Source organism: Lissotriton helveticus, chromosome 1_1 (assembly GCF_964261635.1).
Source record: "Lissotriton helveticus chromosome 1_1, aLisHel1.1, whole genome shotgun sequence".
Taxonomy (NCBI): domain Eukaryota; kingdom Metazoa; phylum Chordata; class Amphibia; order Caudata; family Salamandridae; genus Lissotriton; species Lissotriton helveticus.
In genome coordinates, this window is record NC_136057.1 from 1,154,978,101 (window position 1) to 1,155,003,046 (window position 24,946).

Here is a 24,946-nt window from a genome sequence, read left to right on the forward strand (position 1 = left end):
GGAGGTGGTGGTGGATGTGGTGGTGGATGTGGTGGTGGATGTGGTGGTGGATGTGGCGGTGGATGTCATGGTGGATGTGGAGGTGATGGTGGATGTGGTGGTGGATGCGGTAGATGTGGTGGTGGTGGATGCGGTGGATGTGGTGGTGGTGGATGCGGTGGTGGTGGTGGATGCGGTGGTGGTGGAAGTGGTGGTGGGTGTGTTGGATGTGGTGGTGGATGTGGTGGTGGATGCGGTGGTGGATGCAGTGGTGGATGCGGTGGATGTGGTGGTGGTGGATGTGGCGGCGGTGGATGTCATGGTGGATGTGGAGGTGATGGATGTGGTGGTGGATGTGGTGGTGATGGTGGTGGATGTGCTGGTGGATGCGGTGGATGTGGTGGTGGTGGATGCAGTGGATGTGGTGGTGGTGGATGCGGTGGTGGTGGTGGATGCGTGGTGGTGGATGGGGTGGTGGTGGTGGTGGATGGGGTGGTGGATGTAGTGGTGGTGGATGCGGAGGTGGTGGTGGATGTGCTGGTGGATGTGGTGGTGGATGTGGTGGTGGATGTGGCGGTGGATGTCATGGTGGATGTGGAGGTGATGGTGGATGTGGTGGTGGATGCGGTGGATGTGGTGGTGGTGGATGCGGTGGATGTGGTGGTGGATGCGGTGGTGGATGCGGTGGTGGTGGAAGTGGTGGTGGATGTGTTGGATGTGGTGGTGGATGTGGTGGATGTGGTGGTGGATGTGGTGGATGTGGTGGTGGTGGATGCAGTGGATGTGGTGGTGGATGTGGTGGTGGATGCGGTGGTGGATGCAGTGGTGGATGCAGTGGTGGATGCAGTGGTGGATGCGGTGGATGTGGTGGTGGTGGATTTGGCGGCGGTGGATGTCATGGTGGATGTGGAGGTGATGGATGTGGTGGTGGATGTGGTGGTGATGGTGGTGGATGTGCTGGTGGATGCGGTGGATGTGGTGGTGGTGGATGCAGTGGATGTGGTGGTGGTGGATGCGGTGGTGGTGGTGGATGCGTGGTGGTGGTGGTGGATGGGGTGGTGGTGGTGGTGGATGGGGTGGTGGATGTAGTGGTGGTGGGTGTGGTGGATGTGGTGGATGTGGTGGTGGTGGGTGTGGTGGATGTGGCGGTGGTGGGTGTGGTGGTGGATGCGGTGGTGGATGCGGTGGTGGTGCATGTGGTGGATGCGGTGGTGGTGCATGTGGTGGATGTGGTGGTGGTTGTCATGGTGGATGTGGAGGTGATGGTGGATGTGGTGGTGGATGTGGTGGTGATGGTGGATGTGGATGTGGTAGTGGATGCGGTGGATGTGGTGGTGGTGGTGGTGGATGCGGTGGATGTGGTGGTGGTGGATGCGGTGGTGATGGTGGATGTGGTGGTGGATGCGGTGGTGGTGGTGGATGGGGTGGTGGATGTAGTGGTGGTGGGTGTGGTGGTGGTGGATGCGGTGGATGTGGTGGTGGAAGTGGTGGTGGATGTGGATGTGGTGGTGGATGTGGATATAGCGCATACTTATGGCATGACTAAAAAAAAGCAAGCTGGTTCTGAGACGCTGCGGGATGGATGGGGTGGTGGATGGGGTGGTGGATGTAGTGGTGATGGGTATGGTGGATGTGGTGGATGTGGTGGTGGAGGGTGTGGTGGATGTGGCGGTGGTGGGTGTGGTGGATGTGGCGGTGGATGTGGTGGTGGATGTGGTGGTGGATTCGGTGGTGGTGGATGTGGTGGTGGTGGAGTGGTGGTGGAAGTGGTGGTGGATGTGGATGTGGTGGTGGATGTGGTGGATGTGGTGGATGTGGTGGTGGATGTGGTGGTTGTGGATGCGTTGGTGGATGTGGTGGTGGTGGGTGTGGTGGATGTGGTGGTGGATGCGGTGGTGGTGCATGTGGTGGATTTGGTGGTGGTGGATGTGGTGGTGGATGTGGCGGTAGATGTCATGGTGGATGTGGAGGTGATGGTGGATGTGGTGGTGGTGGATGCGGTGGTGGTGGATACGGTGGATGTGGTGGTGGTGGATGCGGTGGTGGATGTGTTGGATGTGGTGGTGGATGTGGTGGTGAATGTGGTGGATGTGGTGGTGGATGTGGTGGATGTGGTGGTGGTGGATGTGGTGGTGTATGTGGTGGTGGTGGATGTGGTGGTGGGTGTGGTGGTGCATGTAGTGGTGGATGCGGTGGTGGATGCGGTGGTGGATGCGGTGGTGGATGCGGTGGTGGTGCATGTGGTGGATGCGGTGGTGGTGCATGTGGTGGATGCGGTGATGGTGCATGTGGTGGATGTGGTGGTGGTTGTCATGGTGGATGTGGAGGTGGTGGATGCGGTGGATGTGGTGGTGGTGGATGCGGTGGATGTGGTGGTGGTGGATGCGGTGGTGGATGGGGTGGTGGTGGTGTTGGTGGATGGGGTGGTGGTGGATGGGGTGGTGGATGTAGTGGTGGTGGGTGTGGTGGTGGTGGGTGTGGTGGATGTGGCGGTGGATGTGATGGATGTGGTGGTGGATGTGGTGGTGGATGTGGTGGTGGATGTGGTGGTGGAGGATGTGGTGGTGGTGGGTGTGGTGGTGGTGGGTGTGGTGGATGTGGTGGTGCATATGGTGGTGGATGTGGTGGTGGATGCGGTGGTGCATGTGGTGGATGTGGTGGTGGTGGATGTGGTGGTGGATGTGGTGGTGATGGTGGATGTGGTGGATGTGGTGATGGTGGATGCGGTGGTGGATGCGGTGGTGGTGGTGGATGGGGTGGTGGTGGTGGATGGGGTGGTGGTGGTGGATGTAGTGGTTGTGGGTGTGGTGGATGTGGTGGTGGTGGGTGTGGTGGTGGTGGGTGTGGTGGATGTGGTGGTGGATGTGGCGGTGGATGTGGTGGTGGATTTGGCGGTGGATGTGGTGGTGGATGTGGCGGTGGATGTGGCGGTGGATGTGGTGGTGCATGCGGTGGTGCATGTGGTGGTGGTGCATGTGGTGGATGTGGTGGTGGATGTGGTGGTGGATGTGGAGGTGGTGGTGGATGTGGTGGTGCATGTAGTGGTGGATGCGGTGGTGGATGCGGTGGTGGATGCGGTGGTGGATGCGGTGGTGGTGCATGTGGTGGATGCGGTGGTGGTGCATGTGGTGGATGCGGTGATGGTGCATGTGGTGGATGTGGTGGTGGTTGTCATGGTGGATGTGGAGGTGGTGGATGCGGTGGATGTGGTGGTGGTGGATGCGGTGGATGTGGTGGTGGTGGATGCGGTGGTGGATGGGGTGGTGGTGGTGTTGGTGGATGGGGTGGTGGTGGATGGGGTGGTGGATGTAGTGGTGGTGGGTGTGGTGGTGGTGGGTTTGGTGGATGTGGCGGTGGATGTGATGGATGTGGTGGTGGATGTGGTGGTGGATGTGGTGGTGGATGTGGTGGTGGAGGATGTGGTGGTGGTGGGTGTGGTGGTGGTGGGTGTGGTGGATGTGGTGGTGCATATGGTGGTGGATGTGGTGGTGGATGCGGTGGTGCATGTGGTGGATGTGGTGGTGGTGGATGTGGTGGTGGATGTGGTGGTGATGGTGGATGTGGTGGATGTGGTGATGGTGGATGCGGTGGTGGTGGTGGATGGGGTGGTGGTGGTGGATGGGGTGGTGGTGGTGGATGTAGTGGTTGTGGGTGTGGTGGATGTGGTGGTGGTGGGTGTGGTGGTGGTGGGTGTGGTGGATGTGGTGGTGGATGTGGCGGTGGATGTGGTGGTGGATTTGGCGGTGGATGTGGTGGTGGATGTGGCGGTGGATGTGGCGGTGGATGTGGTGGTGCATGCGGTGGTGCATGTGGTGGTGGTGCATGTGGTGGATGTGGTGGTGGATGTGGTGGTGGATGTGGAGGTGGTGGTGGATGTGGTGGTGGATGTGGTGGTGGATGTGGTGGTGGATGTGGCAGTGGATGTCATGGTGGATGTGGAGGTGATGGTGGATGTGGTGGTGGATGCGGTGGATGTGGTGGTGGTGGATGCGGTGGATGTGGTGGTGGTGGTGGATGCGGTGGTGGTGGTGGATGCGGTGGTGGTGGAAGTGGTGGTGGATGTGTTGGATGTGGTGGTGGATGTGGTGGATGTGGTGGTGGATGTGGTGGTGGTGGATGCGGTGGATGTGGTGGTGGATGTGGTGGTGGATGCGATGGTGGATGCGGTGGTGGATGCAGTGGTGGATGCGGTGGATGTGGTGGTGGTGGATGTGGCGCCGGTGGATGTCATGGTGGATGTGGAGGTGATGGATGTGGTGGTGGATGTGGTGGTGATGGTGGTGGATGGGCTGGTGGATGCGGTGGATGTGGTGGTGGTGGATGCAGTGGATGTGGTGGTGGTGGATGCGGTGGTGGTGGTGGATGCGTGGTGGTGGTGGATGGGGTGGTGGTGGTGGTGGATGGGGTGGTGGATGTAGTGGTGGTGGGTGTGGTGGATGTGGTGGTGGTGGGTGTGGTGGATGTGGCGGGGGTGGGTGTGGTGGATGTGGCGGGGGTTGGTGTGGTAGATGTGGCGGTGGATGTGGTGGTGGATGTGGTGGTGGATGTGGTGGTGGATTCGGTGGTGGTGGATGTGGTGGTGGTGGATGTGGTGGTGGAAGTGGTGGTGGATGTGGATGTGGTGGTGGATGTGGTGGATGTGGATGTGGTGGATGTGGTGGTTGTGGATGCGTTGGTGGATGTGGTGGTGGTGGGTGTGGTGGATGTGGTGGTGGATGCGGTGGTGGTGCATGTGGTGGATGTGGTGGTGGTGGATGTGGTGGTGGATGTGGCGGTGGATGTCATGGTGGATGTGGAGGTGATGGTGGATGTGGTGGTGGATGTGGTGGTGGATGCGGTGGTGGTGGATACGGAGGATGTGGTGGTGGTGGATGCGGTGTTGGTGGATGCGGTGGTGGATGTGTTGGATGTGATGGTGGATGTGGTGGTGGATGTGGTGGTGTATGTGGTGGTGTATGTGGTGGTGGTGGATGTGGTGGTGGATGCGGTGGTGGATGCGGTGGTGGATGCGGTGGTGGATGCGGTGGTGGTGCATGTGGTGGATGCGGTGGTGGTGCATGTGGTGGATGTGGTGGTGGTTGTCATGGTGGATGTGGAGGTGATGGTGGATGCAGTGGATGTGGTGGTGGTGGATGCGGTGGTGGATGCAGTGGTGGTGGAAGTGGTGGTGGATGTGTTGGATGGGGTGGTGGATGTGGTGGTGGATGTGGTGGATGTGGTGGTGGTGGATGCGGTGGATGTGGTGGTGGATGAGGTGGTGGATGCGGTGGTGGATGCGGTGGATGTGGTGGTGGTGGATGTGGCGGCGGTGGATGTCATGGTGGATGTGGAGGTGATGGATGTGGTGGTGGATGTGGTGGTGATGGTGGTGGATGTGCTGGTGGATGCGGTGGATGTGGTGGTGGTGGATGCGGTGGATGTGGTGGTGGTGGATGCGGTGGTGGTGGTGGATGCGGTGGTGGATGCGTGGTGGTGGATGGGGTGGTGGTGGTGGTGGATGGGGTGGTGGATGTAGTGGTGATGGGTGTGGTGGATGTGGTGGTGGTGGGTGTGGTGGATGTGGCGGTGGTGGGTGTGGTGGATGTGGCGGTGGTGGGTGTGGTGGATGTGGCGGTGGATGTGGCGGTGGATGTGGCGGTGGATGTGGATGTGGTGGTGGATGTGGTGGTGGATGTGGTGGTGGATTCGGTGGTGGTGGATGTGGTGGTGGTGGAGTGGTGGTGGAAGTGGTGGTGGATGTGGATGTGGTGGTGGATGTGGTAGATGTGGTGGATGTGGTGGATGTGGTGGTTGTGGATGCGTTGGTGGATGTGGTGGTGGAGGGTGTGGTGGATGTGGTGGTGGATGCGGTGGTGGTGCATATGGTGGATGTGTTGGTGGTGGTGGATGTGGTGGTGGATGTGGAGGTGGATGTCATGGTGGAGGTGATGGTGGATGTGGTGGTGGATGCGGTGGTGGTGGATACGGTGGATGCGGTGGTGGTGGATGCGGTGGTGGATGTGTTGGATGTGGTGGTGGATGTGGTGGATGTGGTGGATGTGGTGGTGGTGGATGTGGTGGTGTATGTGGTGGTGGTGGATGTGGTGGTGGATGTAATGGTGGATGCGGTGGTGGATGCGTGGTGGATGCGTGGTGGATGCGGTGGTGGTGCATGTGGTGGATGCGGTGGCGGTGCATGTGGTGGATGCGGTGATGGTGCATGTGGTGGATGTGGTGGTGGTTGTCATGGTGGATGTGGAGGTGGTGGATGCGGTGGATGTGGTGGTGGTGGATGCGGTGGATGTGGTGGTGGTGGATGCGGTGGTGGTGGTGGTGGTGGATGGGGTGGTGGATGTAGTGGTGGTGGGTGTGGTGGATGTGGTGGTGGTGGATGTGGCGGTGGATGTGGTGGTGGATGTGGTGGTGGATGTGGTGGTGGATGTGGTGGTGGTGGTGGATGTGGTGGTGGTGGGTGTGGTGGTGGTGGGTGTGGTGGATGTGGTGGTGGATGTGGTGGTGGATGTGGTGGTGGATGCGGTGGTGCATGTGGTGGATGTGGTGGTGGTGGATGTGGTGGTGGATGTGGTGGTGGATGTGGCGGTGGATGTGGAGGTGATGGTGGATGTGGAGGTGATGGTGGATGTGGTGGTGGATGTGGTAGTGGATGTGGTGGTGATGGTGGATGTGGTGGTGGTGGATGTGGTGGTGGTGGATGCGGTGGATGTGGTGATGGTGGATGCGGCGGTGGATGCGGTGGTGGTGGTGGATGGGGTGGTGGTGGTGGATGGGGTGGTGGATGGGGTGGTGGTGGTGGATGTAGTGGTGGTGGGTGTGGTGGATGTGGTGGGTGTGGTGGTGGTGGGTGTGGTGGATGTGGTCGTGGATGTGGCGGTGGATGTGGCGGTGGATGTGGCGGTGGATGTGGCGGTGGATGTGGCTGTGGATGTGGTGGTGCATGCGGTGGTGCATGCGGTGGTGGTGCATGTGGTGGATGTGGTGGTGGATGTGGTGGTGGATGTGGTGGTGGATGTGGAGGTGGTGGTGGATGTGGTGGTGGATGTGGTGGTGGATGTGGTGGTGGATGTGGCGGTGGATGTCATGGTGGATGTGGAGGTGATGGTGGATGTGGTGGTGGATGCGGTAGATGTGGTGGTGGTGGATGCGGTGGATGTGGTGGTGGTGGATGCGGTGGTGGTGGTGGATGCGGTGGTGGTGGAAGTGGTGGTGGATGTGTTGGATGTGGTGGTGGATGTGGTGGTGGATGCGGTGGTGGATGCAGTGGTGGATGCGGTGGATGTGGTGGTGGTGGATGTGGCGGCGGTGGATGTCATGGTGGATGTGGAGGTGATGGATGTGGTGGTGGATGTGGTGGTGATGGTGGTGGATGTGCTGGTGGATGCGGTGGATGTGGTGGTGGTGGATGCAGTGGATGTGGTGGTGGTGGATGCGGTGGTGGTGGTGGATGCGTGGTGGTGGATGGGGTGGTGGTGGTGGTGGATGGGGTGGTGGATGTAGTGGTGGTGGATGCGGAGGTGGTGGTGGATGTGCTGGTGGATGTGGTGGTGGATGTGGTGGTGGATGTGGCGGTGGATGTCATGGTGGATGTGGAGGTGATGGTGGATGTGGTGGTGGATGCGGTGGATGTGGTGGTGGTGGATGCGGTGGATGTGGTGGTGGATGCGGTGGTGGATGCGGTGGTGGTGGAAGTGGTGGTGGATGTGTTGGATGTGGTGGTGGATGTGGTGGATGTGGTGGTGGATGTGGTGGATGTGGTGGATGTGGATGCGGTGGATGTGGTGGTGGATGTGGTGGTGGATGCGGTGGTGGATGCAGTGGTGGATGCAGTGGTGGATGCAGTGGTGGATGCGGTGGATGTGGTGGTGGTGGATTTGGCGGCGGTGGATGTCATGGTGGATGTGGAGGTGATGGATGTGGTGGTGGATGTGGTGGTGATGGTGGTGGATGTGCTGGTGGATGCGGTGGATGTGGTGGTGGTGGATGCAGTGGATGTGGTGGTGGTGGATGCGGTGGTGGTGGTGGATGCGTGGTGGTGGTGGTGGATGGGGTGGTGGTGGTGGTGGATGGGGTGGTGGATGTAGTGGTGGTGGGTGTGGTGGATGTGGTGGATGTGGTGGTGGTGGGTGTGGTGGATGTGGCGGTGGTGGGTGTGGTGGTGGATGCGGTGGTGGATGCGGTGGTGGTGCATGTGGTGGATGCGGTGGTGGTGCATGTGGTGGATGTGGTGGTGGTTGTCATGGTGGATGTGGAGGTGATGGTGGATGTGGTGGTGGATGTGGTGGTGATGGTGGATGTGGATGTGGTAGTGGATGCGGTGGATGTGGTGGTGGTGGTGGTGGATGCGGTGGATGTGGTGGTGGTGGATGCGGTGGTGATGGTGGATGTGGTGGTGGATGCGGTGGTGGTGGTGGATGGGGTGGTGGATGTAGTGGTGGTGGGTGTGGTGGTGGTGGATGCGGTGGATGTGGTGGTGGAAGTGGTGGTGGATGTGGATGTGGTGGTGGATGTGGATATAGCGCATACTTATGGCATGATAAAAAAAAAAGCAAGCTGGTTCTGAGACGCTGCGGGATGGATGGGGTGGTGGATGGGGTGGTGGATGTAGTGGTGATGGGTATGGTGGATGTGGTGGATGTGGTGGTGGTGGGTGTGGTGGATGTGGCGGTGGTGGGTGTGGTGGATGTGGCGGTGGATGTGGTGGTGGATGTGGTGGTGGATTCGGTGGTGGTGGATGTGGTGGTGGTGGAGTGGTGGTGGAAGTGGTGGTGGATGTGGATGTGGTGGTGGATGTGGTGGATGTGGTGGATGTGGTGGTGGATGTGGTGGTTGTGGATGCGTTGGTGGATGTGGTGGTGGTGGGTGTGGTGGATGTGGTGGTGGATGCGGTGGTGGTGCATGTGGTGGTGGTGGATGTGGTGGTGGATGTGGCGGTAGATGTCATGGTGGATGTGGAGGTGATGGTGGATGTGGTGGTGGTGGATGCGGTGGTGGTGGATACGGTGGATGTGGTGGTGGTGGATGCGGTGGTGGATGTGTTGGATGTGGTGGTGGATGTGGTGGTGAATGTGGTGGATGTGGTGGTGGATGTGGTGGATGTGGTGGTGGTGGATGTGGTGGTGTATGTGGTGGTGGTGGATGTGGTGGTGGATGTGGTGGTGCATGTAGTGGTGGATGCGGTGGTGGATGCGGTGGTGGATGCGGTGGTGGATGCGGTGGTGGTGCATGTGGTGGATGCGGTGGTGATGCATGTGGTGGATGCGGTGATGGTGGATGTGGTGGTGGTTGTCATGGTGGATGTGGAGGTGGTGGATGCGGTGGATGTGGTGGTGGTGGATGCGGTGGATGTGGTGGTGGTGGATGCGGTGGTGGATGGGGTGGTGGTGGTGTTGGTGGATGGGGTGGTGGTGGATGGGGTGGTGGATGTAGTGGTGGTGGGTGTGGTGGTGGTGGGTGTGGTGGATGTGGCGGTGGATGTGGTGGTGGATGTGGTGGTGGATGTGGTGGTGGATGTGGTGGTGGATGTGGTGGTGGTGGATGTGGTGGTGGTGGGTGTGGTGGTGGTGGGTGTGGTGGATGTGGTGGTGGATGTGGTGGTGGATGTGGTGGTGGATGCGGTGGTGCATGTGGTGGATGTGGTGGTGGTGGATGTGGTGGTGGATGTGGTGGTGATGGTGGATGTGGTGGATGTGGTGATGGTGGATGCGGTGGTGGATGCGGTGGTGGTGGTGGATGGGGTGGTGGTGGTGGATGGGGTGGTGGTGGTGGATGTAGTGGTTGTGGGTGTGGTGGATGTGGTGGTGGTGGGTGTGGTGGTGGTGGGTGTGGTGGATGTGGTGGTGGATGTGGCGGTGGATGTGGTGGTGGATTTGGCGGTGGATGTGGTGGTGGATGTGGCGGTGGATGTGGCGGTGGATGTGGTGGTGCATGCGGTGGTGCATGTGGTGGTGGTGCATGTGGTGGATGTGGTGGTGGATGTGGAGGTGGATGTGGAGGTGGTGGTGGATGTGGTGGTGGATGTGGTGGTGGATGTGGTGGTGGATGTGGCAGTGGATGTCATGGTGGATGTGGAGGTGATGGTGGATGTGGTGGTGGATGCGGTGGATGTGGTGGTGGTGGATGCGGTGGATGTGGTGGTGGTGGTGGATGCGGTGGTGGTGGTGGATGCGGTGGTGGTGGAAGTGGTGGTGGATGTGTTGGATGTGGTGGTGGATGTGGTGGATGTGGTGGTGGATGTGGTGGTGGTGGATGCGGTGGATGTGGTGGTGGATGTGGTGGTGGATGCGATGGTGGATGCGGTGGTGGATGCAGTGGTGGATGCGGTGGATGTGGTGGTGGTGGATGTGGCGGCGGTGGATGTCATGGTGGATGTGGAGGTGATGGATGTGGTGGTGGATGTGGTGGTGATGGTGGTGGATGGGCTGGTGGATGCGGTGGATGTGGTGGTGGTGGATGCAGTGGATGTGGTGGTGGTGGATGCGGTGGTGGTGGTGGATGCGTGGTGGTGGTGGATGGGGTGGTGGTGGTGGATGGGGTGGTGGATGTAGTGGTGGTGGGTGTGGTGGATGTGGTGGTGGTGGGTGTGGTGGATGTGGCGGGGGTGGGTGTGGTGGATGTGGCGGGGGTGGGTGTGGTGGATGTGGCGGTGGATGTGGCGGTGGATGTGGTGGTGGATGTGGTGGTGGATTCGGTGGTGGTGGATGTGGTGGTGGTGGATGTGGTGGTGGAAGTGGTGGTGGATGTGGATGTGGTGGTGGATGTGGTGGATGTGGATGTGGTGGATGTGGTGGTTGTGGATGCGTTGGTGGATGTGGTGGTGGTGGGTGTGGTGGATGTGGTGGTGGATGCGGTGGTGGTGCATGTGGTGGATGTGGTGGTGGTGGATGTGGTGGTGGATGTGGCGGTGGATGTCATGGTGGATGTGGAGGTGATGGTGGATGTGGTGGTGGATGTGGTGGTGGATGCGGTGGTGGTGGATACGGAGGATGTGGTGGTGGTGGATGCGGTGTTGGTGGATGCGGTGGTGGATGTGTTGGATGTGATGGTGGATGTGGTGGTGGATGTGGTGGTGGATGTGGTGGTGTATGTGGTGGTGGTGGATGTGGTGGTGGATGCGGTGGTGGATGCGGTGGTGGATGCGGTGGTGGATGCGGTGGTGGTGCATGTGGTGGATGCGGTGGTGGTGCATGTGGTGGATGTGGTGGTGGTTGTCATGGTGGATGTGGAGGTGATGGTGGATGTGGTGGTGGATGTGGTGGTGATGGTGGATGTGGTGGTGGATGTGGTAGTGGATGCGGTGGATGTGGTGGTGGTGGATGCGGTGGATGTGGTGGTGGTGGATGTGGTGGTGATGGTGGATGCGGTGGTGGTGGTGGATGCGGTGGTGGTGGTGGATGGGGTGGTGGATGTAGTGGTGGTGGGTGTGGTGGTGGTGGATGCGGTGGATGTGGTGGTGGAAGTGGTGGTGGATGTGGATGTGGTGGTGGATGTGGATGTGGATATAGCGCATACTTATGGCATGACTAAAAAAAAAGCAAGCTGGTTCTGAGACGCTGCGGGCTCTTAACGACAGATGAAATCAGCAGCATTCCTGGATTTCTTAAAGTTTGTCGGAGGGGAGAGGGGCCGTGGGCTTTGCAGCACTCATGAGGAGGTTTTATACATGTTGGTTATCCATTCGTTGTGGGCAAGAGATTACCAGTGACGGAGGGCGCAGACCTTTGCAGCTGTGAGCGCATTCAATTAATGAAAAAAAAAAAAGAAAAGGAGACATGGCCGGCCGGCCGTGAAACTGAAAGCACGGCCGGCCGGCCGTGAAAAAGCCTTTGATGCAGCAGGGGGTAATTAGGGGAGGAGAATGGCTGGGCTGAGGCAGAGCGCAAAGCCTTTGATGCAGCAGGGGGCGGAGCGGGAAGAGCTGCTGGCGGCACCAAGCTGACGATTTGATGCTGTGCACGCGCATTTTAACTAATTGCGCTTGCGCATTGTGTTAAAAGTGCACATGCACTTCATCAAATCGCCAGTCTAGGTAAGCTCTGTTTAAGCCCCTATAGTCTCGCTCTGCTCAATGCGCATGCGCATTGACAGGCGAGACCTAAAAACAGAAGGATTTGGAAAAGTGGGCCGTAGGGGATGTAAAGCGATATAATATTAGGCAGGGAACGGATGTGGTGTGAAATGGGCATTCGTCTGTGTTTCCTTTGCACACAAGTGCCTATGGGGGATCTGAACATCTTGACAACTTTGAACAACAGTGCCAAAAAACTTCCATGCGAAATTGAGCTAGCATGATGCTATACGTTCTTGTTCGTTGTATAACGAGCAGTGCTAAAACCTATGCACCTGTGTCTGAAGGCAGCATTAGTCATTGGAGCCTTGACAGGATAAAACATTTTCAGTACAGTACACATTTTAAAACGGAGGTCTCTTTTACTTCAAATTAAATGCTTCGCTCCCAAAATTGTTCAAATTCGTGGACATGGTTCATTACCTCTCTGTTCTCAATTTACACTGAATATCTAGCGCACAAAAAGTTTATTGAAAACATTACGAACTATATCTTTGCATTATGCCCAAGGTGCTTTAAGAAAATATTCATAAAGTGCAGGCGGAAATGTCTCCACCGGATCCTGGAACAAAAACCTAAGAAGAAATGGAGGAATCCACATCACAAGGCCAAGGTAAAATTTGTTCTTTCATTTATTACTTAGCAAACCTTTAAAAGTGACAAAAGTAATACAGTGCCTGTGCACACCATTGTGTGCCTAAAGTGTAGGCCACAGCCCACCACTCTGGGCCCACCACACATTATCTTCAACAGCATAACTAACACAATACTTACCACTATGATCTCCATAGGGATGGGAACCGGCAATTTGCTTTTGAATCGTTGATTAATCTCCTTAGCGGCCAGTAGCAAGACCACACATATCAGGCCAACGATGAGTGCCGCGACGTTGGTTGTCATGATATTTGAAAGTACTGCAATTATACTCTGTAACATAGAAATGAAACAGATCAATTTGCAATCATTGATCCTTTCAAACAGCATTTGTTTGACAATAGCGTTCTCTCAAGGTGAACAGAATTTCATATTTTGATACTATTTCTGATTTAAAGTATTGGAAAATATATGAGAGAACAATAAGAAACAGCTGCTGAGGAAGATCAGAGCAGGCATTAGTAGACCTTTCTATTTAAAAACCCTTGAATGCCCCTGTTAGACCTAGGGTATCCTAGACTACATAGGGTAGCCTGGCACAGTAGGGGAAACAGCTAAACTCCAAGGCGTTGGTTAAGTGCTTACAGGACCCACTCACAGTAACTCAATGACTGACCACTAAAAATAAAAGACGCTACACCAGTTTAGAAAAATACCAGTACCTTTTATAAAAATTCTCTTTTGTTCTTTTCTTAGGCAAAAGCAGTACACTTTTAGTTCAGTACAGATTTCATATATATCACATCAACTTCAATACTTTTCTCAATTCAGTGCAGATCAATCAAAGGTACATCACATTTGAGGTAAATTACTATCAGTTTCACAGAATGCTTCTTCATTTAGTTGTTACAGAAGGGAAAACTCACTTTACACAATCTTGGCATGTACATTACCCATCTGCACTCAGGGCCCAGGTGAAGCTTGTCAGACTTCTACCCCCAGCAGCGTTGTTCACAAAGCCCACAGCCAACTATATAGTTAAAGAGGAGACAAGGTACATTAATTAGGCTTCCTTGGGACTATTCTACGGCTACTCCTCTCCTGTAATAGAACTGACTCCGAGTGATTAACTGCCTGGGAAGTTGTTGTGACTGAGCTCTGTTCGTTACCGGCACCCTATGGCCCAACTTGCACCACTCCTACGCAAGGCACAAGAACCTCAAGCTTCGTTTCCCTTTGTCACTGCTCCCCCTGTTATTAGCTTGGTTTTAACGGATACTAATATACTGAGAGGGTTGATGGCCAAGTTCCTCACGTTTCTATTCCTGACGGTTCATTAGTTTTTCAGTAGTTTTTCCCAACACTGCCGCTTCAATGCTCTGTGTCAGCCGGCTCTGCCGCCTCCCGCTTCCCCTCGTTTCTCCCCCGCTTACTTTATCTGAAGGCAATCCGGCTTGAGATGTCCTCGCGCTCGGTTGTTCTCTCCTAGCGCTGACGGCGGGGCCTCTGAGGAAGTCGGCGTCGGGGCGGGGAAAACGGGAAGGGCTTACTCTAGCCGGGGACGCTCCTCTGGCGGTTCCGTGGCGGCGCTTCTGCCTCCTTCCGCGTTACCTCAGGCCGAAGCTCCGCCTCGGGCGCACCTCCTCTGACGCGCCGGGTCCTTCCTCCTGGCTCCGGACTCCGCCTCACCTCCAACGACGACTCCTCCCGTCAACACACGGGACAGCTGGGCATTTCACTCGCGTGTGGGTCAGGCTTGATGACGGCGCTACACACAGGTAGGAGCCTCAGCCGATCTCACCGCCTTTCTCCACCGTGTGAGAGCTGGTCTCGAGTGGGGTGAATGTGGCTGTCCTCACTCCTCAGCCAGACAATACAGCTCTGGATCGACGTCCACCTGCTCCGCCCACAGCCTTCAGGGCAGGTGTTCAGGTCACCCACAAGGGTCGCTTTACAGCAGTTTGCGAGGGTCTTTTCAACACATGACCCGGTGATTTGAATTCTGGTCACAATGTCTCTGGTCACAATTAATGGATGACGTGACAGTGGGGTTTGGTCAGCCTGAAAGGGGGCACTTCCCAATAACGCGACAGCCGGCCCACAGGTCGATCTGGTCACCACTGGTGCGCAATCCTCCTCCACAAGTCGCCTCTCTCCTCACTGGTCACTCCTGAGACTGCACAAAATGGCTGCTGGTCACTGGCCTTTTATAGAGTGGCCTGAGACCTCTGGAAGCCACTAGATGTTTCTGGAACCTTCCTCGTTATAGTCTATGGGTCTGTCCTCCTGGAATGTCCGTTATGGCAGTTGGTGGACACCATTTTAGGTTCATGAGTGTCCCTAGATTTTCCAGGAGCTAGACTAGGCCTCACAGTGTATGAAGGGAAAATGGCGTCATAGTCAAGGAACACCTAGCCCCCTGACAGCACTGAAAAATCCTGGTGGACATAAAAAATAAAAATAGAAACACTGGGAGGCTAAGGGGGACAAAAATAAATCATGATGGTTAGAACACCCCCAGATGCAGACAGGTCTAACACGCGTCCCCCCCAGCTGAAAGTGGGGAGAGCTACCCAATCCCTTGGGAGTTCTCATCACTAAGGGGGAAATACCGGGATAGACCGTCTGCGTTGGCATGGTCCAATCCAGGCCGATGTTCCACCCGAAAGTCCATTCCCTGTAGGGAGATGGACCACCTTAACAACTTGGGGTTCTCCCCCTTCATTTGCATCAGCCAACGAAGGGGCCGGTGGTCAGTCTGAACCAGGAAGTGCGAACCAAACAAGTATGGCCGCAACTTCTTCAGAGCCCAGACCACCGCAAAGGCTTCTCGCTCAATGGTACTCCACCTCCGTTCCCTGGGGAGTAGTCTCCTAGACAGGAAAACCACGGGTTGATCCAAGCCCTCATCATTTAGCTGCGATAACACTGCCCCAATGCCATGTTCTGACGCAGCTGTTTGGACAATGAATTCTCTAGCAAAATCAGGGGCCTTGAGTATTGGAGCAGTACACAATGCTTGCTTCAAGGTCATGAAGGCTCGCTGGCAAGCCTCCGTCCAGACTACCCGTCGGGGTTGTTTCTTGGAAGTAAGTTCAGTGAGGGGTGCCACAATGGTGCCATACCCCTTCACAAAGCGACGGTAGTATCCAGTGAGGCCCAGGAAGGCTCGGACCTCAGTTTGAGTCTTGGGGGGCTCCCAGGCTATGATAGCCTCAATCTTTGCCTGGAGGGGCTGCACCGACCCTCTGCCCACCAAGTGGCCTAGGTACACCACCGACCCCTGCCCGATCTAACACTTGCTGGCCTTGATTGTCAAGCCAGCCTGTTGCAGGGCATGAAGAACAGCTTGCAAGTGTTGCAAATGATCCTCCCAGCTGCTACTGAAGACAGCAATGTCATCCAGGTAAGCAGCAGAAAAAGCTTCCATACCAGAAAGGACCTTGTTCACCAGCCGCTGAAAAGTGGCAGGGGCGTTCTTGAGCCCGAAGGGCATCACACAGAACTGGTAGTGTCCCTGAGGTGTAGAGAAGGCTGACCTTTCCTTCGCCCCCTCAGTAAGGGAAATCTGCCAGTACCCTGAAGTTAGGTCAAAGGTACTTAAGTATTGGGCAGCTCCCAGCCGGTCAATAAGTTCATCCGCCCTAGGGATGGGATGAGCATCTGTCTTGGTTACTGAATTTAGTCCTCGGTAGTCCACACAGAATCTCAATTCAGGTGTGGTGCCCGGCGGGGCAGCTTTCGGTACCAAAACCACCGGACTAGACCAAGGGCTACTAGAAGGTTCAATCACTCCTAGCTCCAGCATCTTAGCGACTTCACTTTTGATGCTGGCCTTCACCTTGTCCGACAGCCGGTAGATCTTAGACTTCACAGGTGGGCTGTCTCCTGTGTCCACGTCATGGGTACACAGGTGGGTCCTACCCGGGACAAGGGAGAACAGAGAAGAAAATTGCTCCAGGATCTGACGGCAATCTCTCTGCTGTTCAGGAGTCCGGGATGGTGAGAGAATCACTCCCTCCACTGACCCATCCTTTTCTTGAGACGAGAGAAGATCAGGGAGAGGTTCACTTTCCTCTTCCTCTGCTCCATCGGTCACCATCATTAAGACAACCTCGGGCCTCTCATGGTGTGGCTTGAGGCGATTGGCATGCAGTACCCGGTGGGGCTGTCTCGGGGTCTTAAGATCCACCAAGTAAGTGGCTTTACCCTTTTTCTCCAATACCTCAAAGGGGCCTGTCCAACGATCCTGGAGGGCATTTAGCTCTCCAGGTTCCATCACCCACACTTTTTTTCCAGGCTCCAGTTCCACTGGGTGAGCATTGTGGTCATACCACTCCTTCATAACTGCTTGGCTGGCTTCCAAGTTGTCAGAAGCTTGCTTCCACAACTTGGCCATTTGGCTCCGGAAGGCCAGCATGTAGCTCACCACGTCCTGGGGAAGCTTCCTGGGAGTCTTTTCCCATCCATCCTTCACCAGGCTGAGAGGACCCCGTACAGGGTGCCCGTACAAAAGTTCGAAGGGGCTGAAGCCCACTCCCTTCTGTGGCACTTCCCTGTAGGAAAACAAGAGACAGGGTAGGAGGACGTCCCATTTCCTCCGCAGGCTCTCAGGCAGACTTCTTATCATGCCTTTCAAGGTTTTATTAAACCTTTCCACAAGACCATTGGTTTGTGGGTGGTAAGGGGTGGTAAACCGATAGGTAACACCGCACTCCTTCCACATAGCCCGCATATATGCTGAAAGGAAGTTAGTCCCCCTGTCGGACACAACCTCCTTGGGGAAACCCACTCGGGTGAAGATCCCCATCAGGGCCCTTGCCACTGCGGGTGCAGTGATGGTCCTCAGAGGTATTGCCTCTGGGTACCGTGTGGCATGATCCACTAAAACCAGGATGAACCGGTGACCAGCTGAAGTTGGTGGATCCAATGGCCCTACAATGTCGATGCCCACCCTCTCAAAGGGGGTGCTAACGACAGGTAGTGGTTCCAGGGGAGCTTTTAGCTTCACCCCTGTTTTCCCACTGGCTTGGCAAGACACACACGTCCGACAATATGTATCGGACGCCACTCTCATCCGAGGCCAGTAAAAGTGGGGGACAAGCCGGGCAAAGGTCTTGTCCTGTCCTAGGTGTCCTGCCAATGGTATCTCATGAGCCAGTTCCAAAAGAAAGGCTCTAAAGCATTGAGGGACCACCAAGGCCCTGGATGAACCATGTCCAGGTGCCTTGGGCTCACTGTAGAGGAGTCCATCCTCCCAGTAAATCTGGTAGCTCCCTACAATGTTCCCTGCTGCCTGGGCTTTGGCCTGTTGCCGCAGCCCCTCAAGAGTAGGACACTCCTTCTGAGCTTTGCAGAACTCTTCCCGGGAAGGACCTCCCTCCACATGCCATTCAGTAGGGATGGGTAGGTTCTCCAAGGAAGCAACATTCTCCCCTGTGGACTCCAGATCCACCTCCGCAGGTGGCCTGTCTGTCTCACGAGGTGGAGATGCCGAGGCAGGGTCCTCCGGCCTCCTGTCCTTCTCTTCTCTGGCAGCCGGCTGGGCCATTGTTCCAGGCTCCAGCGTAAGTGAACTCCCCCTTCGGGTAGTCGCGGACCTTGTGCTGACACAGGCCCAGTCAGGGGGTCCCAACATCTCAGAATGAGTCTGGTACTCCACCCTCCTCCAAGCATTGTGCTCCATATCATTTCCTAACAGGCAGTCAACAGGCACGGCAGGGCTTACGGCAACTCGAAGTGGGCCTGCAACCCCTCCCCACTCAAAGGGAACCTCGGCCACAGGATAGTGGCCCAATCTGCCGTCAGCCATCACGGCGGGATGGAGTACATCTGGGATGACCTGCTCTGGAGACACCAGTTGACTCCTTACCATAGTCATACTGGCTCCTGTGTCTCTCAGAGCCTCCCCTCTACGGCCGTTGATGGTGACCCACTGCTCATACTTGGTAGTATTAGAGGGCAGTTGGGTCTTTGGCACCATCTCCTTATCACCCAGGGACACTAAAGTGACACCCGCCCGCTCCCCTCCGTTACCCAAAGGCATCTCCTCCCCGAGCACTACACTAGTTATTCCCGGGGCTTTTCCTCCAGTGGGAGGGGGTGGTCTTTTTGGGCATCTCACATCTCCTTTATAGTGTCCCACACCACCACACTCGAAACAATGAACAACCCTTGGCTGCTGGCTTTGGCCAGGATTAGGGTTGCTAGGGGGGTTACTCTTAGGGATGAATCCTCTGCCCCTTCCTTGTGAAGTATTTTGTGGACCTTTTGAGAACTCCCTCTTATTATCCCCGCCCTCTTTCTTCTGGGGGGCGCCCTGTCCAGACTTCTGGGAATCCCCTCCAGTCCCCTTAGATGACACCCGGGTACTAGCCCAGATGTCCGCCTCCTCAGCAAGCTTCCTGGGGCTGGTCAGCTTGCTGTCCACCAGATGCTGGCGCAGTTCGGGAAAACATTTCTCGAGTAGGTGTTCCTTGAGTATGAGGTCATATAAACCTTCATAGTCCCCTACCTCGCTGCCTTTCACCCAACCCTCCAAGGCCTTCCTGGCGTAATCCAAAAAGTCCACCCAATTCTGTGTGCCTAGTTTGTGGCTACCCCGGAACTTCTGCCTATACTTCTCAGGGGTTAGCCCAAACTTCCTCATCAGCGCCACCTTCATAGCAGGGTAGTGGGTTTGCTCACGCTGCTCCAGGGCCAACAAGGTATCCCTGCCAGCAGGCGGCATGTATTTATACAACCCACCCCCCCAGTGGGCTTCCAAGATCCCATGGGCCCTCAATGAGACCTCATAGGCGGCTAGCCATTTTGCAATATCATCACTTGGTACGTAGCTAGCCATGACATCCTTGGGTAAATAGGGTCTGGGTTCTCTGGTGTTCACCTTGGTTTCGCTGCCACCATTTGGAGTGATGTTAGGGGCCTGGAATTCGAGTTCTCGTAGCTTGAACTCGTGTTCCAACCTCTTCCTTTCCATCTCCAGCTTGGACTCATGTTCCAACCTCCTCCCCTCCCTCCTTTCTTCCAACTCCATTTTTGCTATTTCCCACCTTAACAGTCTTTCCTCTCTCCTGTCAGCTAACTCGGTTTCTGACAACCCTCTCGATGACACACTGCTGCCCTCCCTTGAGGTTGCCTTGGGGCTGATTGACATCTCACCCACCCCCGGGGGACATTCCGCAGTCCTATCAATGACAGTACCTCTGTCCGATTCCTCCTCCTCTACCGTTCCCTCCGTGTGCGCTTCCACCCAGGCTCGCAGACTAGTACGGAGCTCTTCTCTTTTGGCCCCTCGCCTAACGAACACTCCCCTTTCCTGACAGAAATCCTTGAGCTGTGCCACAGTATAGGTCTCCAGCTCTGACATTTCGAATTCCATCTTGTCAGTGAAAAGTGTGGACAACCACCCCGAAGTAAGTTACAAGGATAGGAAACTCTGAGGGTCACCTCCACCCACCACCAGGAGTAAATTTAGAAAAACAAAATTCAGATTAGGAGGGCCGCAGGGAGAAAACTCCAGGTGTAGTCCCGTGGTAAGCACTGCGTTACTACTAAGTGAGTGTAAGCACAAATCCGCAATCCCACCGCTGAAACACCAATTATGTTAGACCTAGGGTATCCTAGACTACATAGGGTAGCCTGGCACAGTAGGGGAAACAGCTAAACTCCAAGGCGTTGGTTAAGTGCTTACAGGACCCACTCACAGTAACTCAATGACTGACCACTAAAAATAAAAGACGCTACACCAGTTTAGAAAAATACCAGTACCTTTTATAAAAATTCTCTTTTGTTCTTTTCTTAGGCAAAAGCAGTACACTTTTAGTTCAGTACAGATTTCATATATATCACATCAACTTCAATACTTTTCTCAATTCAGTGCAGATCAATCAAAGGTACATCACATTTGAGGTAAATTACTATCAGTTTCACAGAATGCTTCTTCACTTAGTTGTTACAGAAGGGAAAACTCGCTTTACACAATCTTGGCATGTACATTACCCATCTGCACTCAGGGCCCAGGTCAAGCTTGTCAGACTTCTACCCCCAGCAGCGTTGTTCACAAAGCCCACAGCCAACTATATAGTTAAAGAGGAGACAAGGTACATTAATTAGGCTTCCTTGGGACTATTCTACGGCTACTCCTCTCCTGTAATAGAACTGACTCCGAGTGATTAACTGCCTGGGAAGTTGTTGTGACTGAGCTCTGTTCGTTACCGGCACCCTATGGCCCAACTTGCACCACTCCTACGCAAGGCACAAGAACCTCAAGCTTCGTTTCCCTTTGTCACTGCTCCCCCTGTTATTAGCTTGGTTTTAACGGATACTAATATACTGAGAGGGTTGATGGCCAAGTTCCTCACGTTTCTATTCCTGACGGTTCATTAGTTTTTCAGTAGTTTTTCCCAACACTGCCGCTTCAATGCTCTGTGTCAGCCGGCTCTGCCGCCTCCCGCTTCCCCTCGTTTCTCCCCCGCTTACTTTATCTGAAGGCAATCCGGCTTGAGATGTCCTCGCGCTCGGTTGTTCTCTCCTAGCGCTGACGGCGGGGCCTCTGAGGAAGTCGGCGTCGGGGCGGGGAAAACGGGAAGGGCTTACTCTAGCCGGGGACGCTCCTCTGGCGGTTCCGTGGCGGCGCTTCTGCCTCCTTCCGCGTTACCTCAGGCCGAAGCTCCGCCTCGGGCGCACCTCCTCTGACGCGCCGGGTCCTTCCTCCTGGCTCCGGACTCCGCCTCGGGCGCACCTCCTCTGACGCGCCGGGTCCTTCCTCCTGGCTCCGGACTCCGCCTCACCTCCAACGACGACTCCTCCCGTCAACACACGGGACAGCTGGGCATTTCACTCGCGTGTGGGTCAGGCTTGATGACGGCGCTACACACAGGTAGGAGCCTCAGCCGATCTCACCGCCTTTCTCCACCGTGTGAGAGCTGGTCTCGAGTGGGGTGAATGTGGCTGTCCTCACTCCTCAGCCAGACAATACAGCTCTGGATCGACGTCCACCTGCTCCGCCCACAGCCTTCAGGGCAGGTGTTCAGGTCACCCACAAGGGTCGCTTTACAGCAGTTTGCGAGGGTCTTTTCAACACATGACCCGGTGAGTTGAATTCTGGTCACAATGTCTCTGGTCACAATTAATGGATGACGTGACAGTGGGGTTTGGTCAGCCTGAAAGGGGGCACTTCCCAATAACGCGACAGCCGGCCCACAGGTCGATCTGGTCACCACTGGTGCGCAATCCTCCTCCACAAGTCACCTCTCTCCTCACTGGTCACTCCTGAGACTGCACAAAATGGCTGCTGGTCACTGGCCTTTTATAGAGTGGCCTGAGACCTCTGGAAGCCACTAGATGTTTCTGGAACCTTCCTCGTGTTAGTCTATGGGTCTGTCCTCCTGGAATGTCCGTTATGGCAGTTGGTGGACACCATTTTAGGTTCATGAGTGTCCCTAGATTTTCCAGGAGCTAGACTAGGCCTCACAGTGTATGAAGGGAAAATGGCGTCATAGTCAAGGAACACCTAGCCCCCTGACAGCACTGAAAAATCCTGGTGGACATAAAAAATAAAAATAGAAACACTGGGAGGCTAAGGGGGACAAAAATAAATCATGATGGTTAGAACACCCCCAGATGCAGACAGGTCTAACAGCCCCTTTACCTCTTCCTTGTGAAAGTCCTGCATTACACAGAATAGCTGCTGAACTTTAGCACAGAGATTGGAGCTTTGGAGACGTTACCAGCTTTCTTAGTTTTAGAAGAGGTGTTCAGCTTGTCGTAAGTGGAACTTCAACACTGGGAGAACCCACCATAGTTGAATGTGCATGTAGGGCTGGAAGCAATGAGTAGAGATGCCTCACTGGAACAGATTTCATTAAAAGTAAGAGACCCGTTGGATAAGTCTGATGAACGTTTGGTCACCGCTATTGCAGTTTTATTTTTTGCAGTATCATATAGCGCAAACTTGACCTAAGGTATTGGAGCGTTTTACATGAGCACAGGTTACAATACATAAGAACATATTAATTTTTGGTAAACACGGGGAGATTAACCTCATCACTGCGGCGCGAATTCCGCCGCAGTGCTGAACATTCCGATCGCGGGCGTGGTCATGACGGCTCCCGGCCGCGCACGTCACATGCCCACCGTGACTCATGACAGCCGGGAGCCGCCATGAGCATGGAAGAGGTTAAGTGGTTTGCCCCTATTGTTAATGAATTGGTTTCTATGTGGACTAAGTGTTTATCCCATGGTTGAGAATATAGTTGGTACATTTATTACTACAGCGCAGAGGTCAAATTCGAGTGGGTGTCCACAGAGGCGCAAAACTGACATGAGAAACCACAAGCCAGGGCCTCCCTGAACCGGAACAAAAGCAACCTAGGACCGGTTTTGACCTTGTTATGGGTTCATCCACCAGATATAGCTTGGATCCAATGACACAGTGTGCACGGCACCCACATCTGGGAATACCCGCCCCACTAAGGGCGACATACAAGGCATACAAAAAGTGATGGATGGAATGCTAGAATTAATCTTAGCCACTTGTTATTTATTACTCAGGCCGCATCCCAGTCCATACATTTTTTGCACAGCATGTCACCACAAATAGCATATTACACTCTGCGCATCTGCATACATACTAGATATGCTCAATGGGACCTATGATATTAATTACTGTAGTGCAATTAATAGCTATATCAGTGTGTCAGTGTATGAAGTGATGTAGGTAAATACATTAATCTGTAATTTGAACTGGATTCATTCTGTGAAGTGATAAACACAATTTAGCTTTCTTTGCCACTCATGTTTTGTGTTGTAAAATGTAATATGTAACAATGTAAAACATTTAGTTTATGAATCTAATTTAAACTAGAAACATAAGCCTTTTTCTGTTTTCTTTATGTGACTCAAACAAAATCAGAAGGCGTTAGGTGAGAGTAGCGGTGGAAAATAAAAAACAAATGTAGCCCAGTCAGGGGAAAGGGAAAGCGCCCAGGTCTTTTATCAAGATGCTAACGAGGCACTGTGTGTGGACGATGAACCCTCTCTGTTTCCTCCCAATGTCAAGGAAGCAGAGGCGATTAGCCAACTGCGATCTTATTAAGAATCTGACCTGGAGTAAAAAAACAGAGATGGCAACACATTATAACTGTTCCTTAGATGTACTGAATATTGATTACGTACCAATAAAAATAATAAAAATAAAAAAATCTAATCTTGAAACTTGAGTCTTGATCAATAGGTCTTGAACCAAAAATGGCCCAAGAACACAGTACATCGAATTGTAATATGGTAGTATTGGTTTATCAGATACCCATCTGACCTGGGCGGGCGGGCTTTACTTGCTGACTATGTGTGATCTTTCCCACGCCTTCACAGCTCTGAAACTACCAGGGTCATTTAGATCTCGTGAAGTTTCCAGCTGCAAGATGACTTCAGCACTAATAAAATCTGCGTCGGACATAAGGTATGTTTACTTGCTTGTTTTGTTTTAACTAGAACTTATTAAAACGTACGGTTGAGCAAGGAGGTATATTATGAAGCATATTTGGAGTAAGCTGTCCTAACAGGCGAATTAGAAGCTAGATGGGTTGATGATAAAATGCATGTGTATCACAACTTTATTTCTACATCTTATGCTGCCTTTGACACGGATTATCAAGTTATAATTTGTGTATTAATTGAACTACATGTAGGCCTGTGTTATTTCTGTGTATTTGTCAGTATATCAATAATACTTTAAAAATGTTTTTGATTAAATACAGAAGTATTAACATGGCAGGTGCCTACGGGGCTGGAAATCTTTGGAGGTGGTTGTATTACTTTAGTTTTATGATGAGTAACACGACGGTATTCATTTTTCCCCAGAGGATTCACCCTTACATGCTGCTCAATGGAAATAATGACCACAGGACGAATATCCAGTGGCTCAAGAGGGCTGGCCCCAACAGGTACACAGGACAAGCAAAGCAACAAAAGAAAGGCTTAAGGATGAATCCCTACCAGACCCTCTATTTCTGCCCTCAACAACTCCTCTCTCCATAAAACACTGATGGTGAGTTGAAAAATATTTGAGTGTTTGAGGTTTATGAATGAGACCGCTGCCCTTTTAGCATCTCTCAATTTGCTACTAGTGTATTTCTAGGCTTGAAAAAATGTGGCAACATAGGGGAACAAAGTCCCAGCAGCGATTCAGGTCTGGAACTCTCTTCCAACCAAGGTTTGCATGCAATTGAGGGTGGTCAGGGCGGGTCTGTTCCACACACTGACAGGAGTAAAAAAGAATAATGTTACAAAGTCAATGTTTGAACAAGAATT

The 24,946-nt window shown here is 54.3% G+C and overlaps 1 protein-coding gene across 1 annotated transcript in view; it reads right to left on the reverse strand.

The window, feature by feature from the left end:
- SLC26A5 (solute carrier family 26 member 5) overlaps positions 1-24,946 on the reverse strand; it is a 395,647-nt gene that overhangs the window by 192,260 nt on the left and 178,441 nt on the right. Inside the window, exon 7 of the mRNA XM_078679017.1 lies at positions 12,815-12,967. Coding sequence (XP_078535143.1) covers positions 12,815-12,967 — 153 coding nt within the window. The remainder of the gene's footprint in view (positions 1-12,814; positions 12,968-24,946) is intronic.